The sequence below is a fragment of the Penaeus monodon genome, chromosome 27, assembly GCF_015228065.2.
Source record: "Penaeus monodon isolate SGIC_2016 chromosome 27, NSTDA_Pmon_1, whole genome shotgun sequence".
Lineage (NCBI taxonomy): Eukaryota > Metazoa > Arthropoda > Malacostraca > Decapoda > Penaeidae > Penaeus > Penaeus monodon.
Genome location: NC_051412.1, coordinates 29051627 through 29051852, shown reverse-complemented (window position 1 = coordinate 29051852; position 226 = coordinate 29051627). Strand labels below are relative to the sequence as shown.

Genomic DNA, 226 nt, shown 5'->3' with positions numbered 1-226 from the left:
AAGTTCGAAATACTCACTGTGTGGTTTGTGAGAGCTGCCACTGACAGGCGTCCTGATTTCCCCACAATCTGAAGGTTTCGCGGGTGTGGGAATTCCGAAGCTGTGGGAGAGTGCATTTCAGCGTTATACGCCTTTTAGGACTTTAGTTTATGTGTACGTATATTGGCATAATACACGTAACACAGCATCTTTATACTTGCTGCATACATGCACGTATGGATGCGCG

The 226-nt window shown here is 46.0% G+C and overlaps 1 protein-coding gene across 1 annotated transcript in view; it reads right to left on the bottom strand.

Moving 5' to 3' along the window:
* LOC119590386 (protein O-linked-mannose beta-1,2-N-acetylglucosaminyltransferase 1-like) overlaps positions 1-226 on the bottom strand; it is a 36262-nt gene that overhangs the window by 35630 nt on the left and 406 nt on the right. Inside the window, exon 2 of the mRNA XM_037939055.1 lies at positions 18-100. Coding sequence (XP_037794983.1) covers positions 18-100 — 83 coding nt within the window. The remainder of the gene's footprint in view (positions 1-17; positions 101-226) is intronic.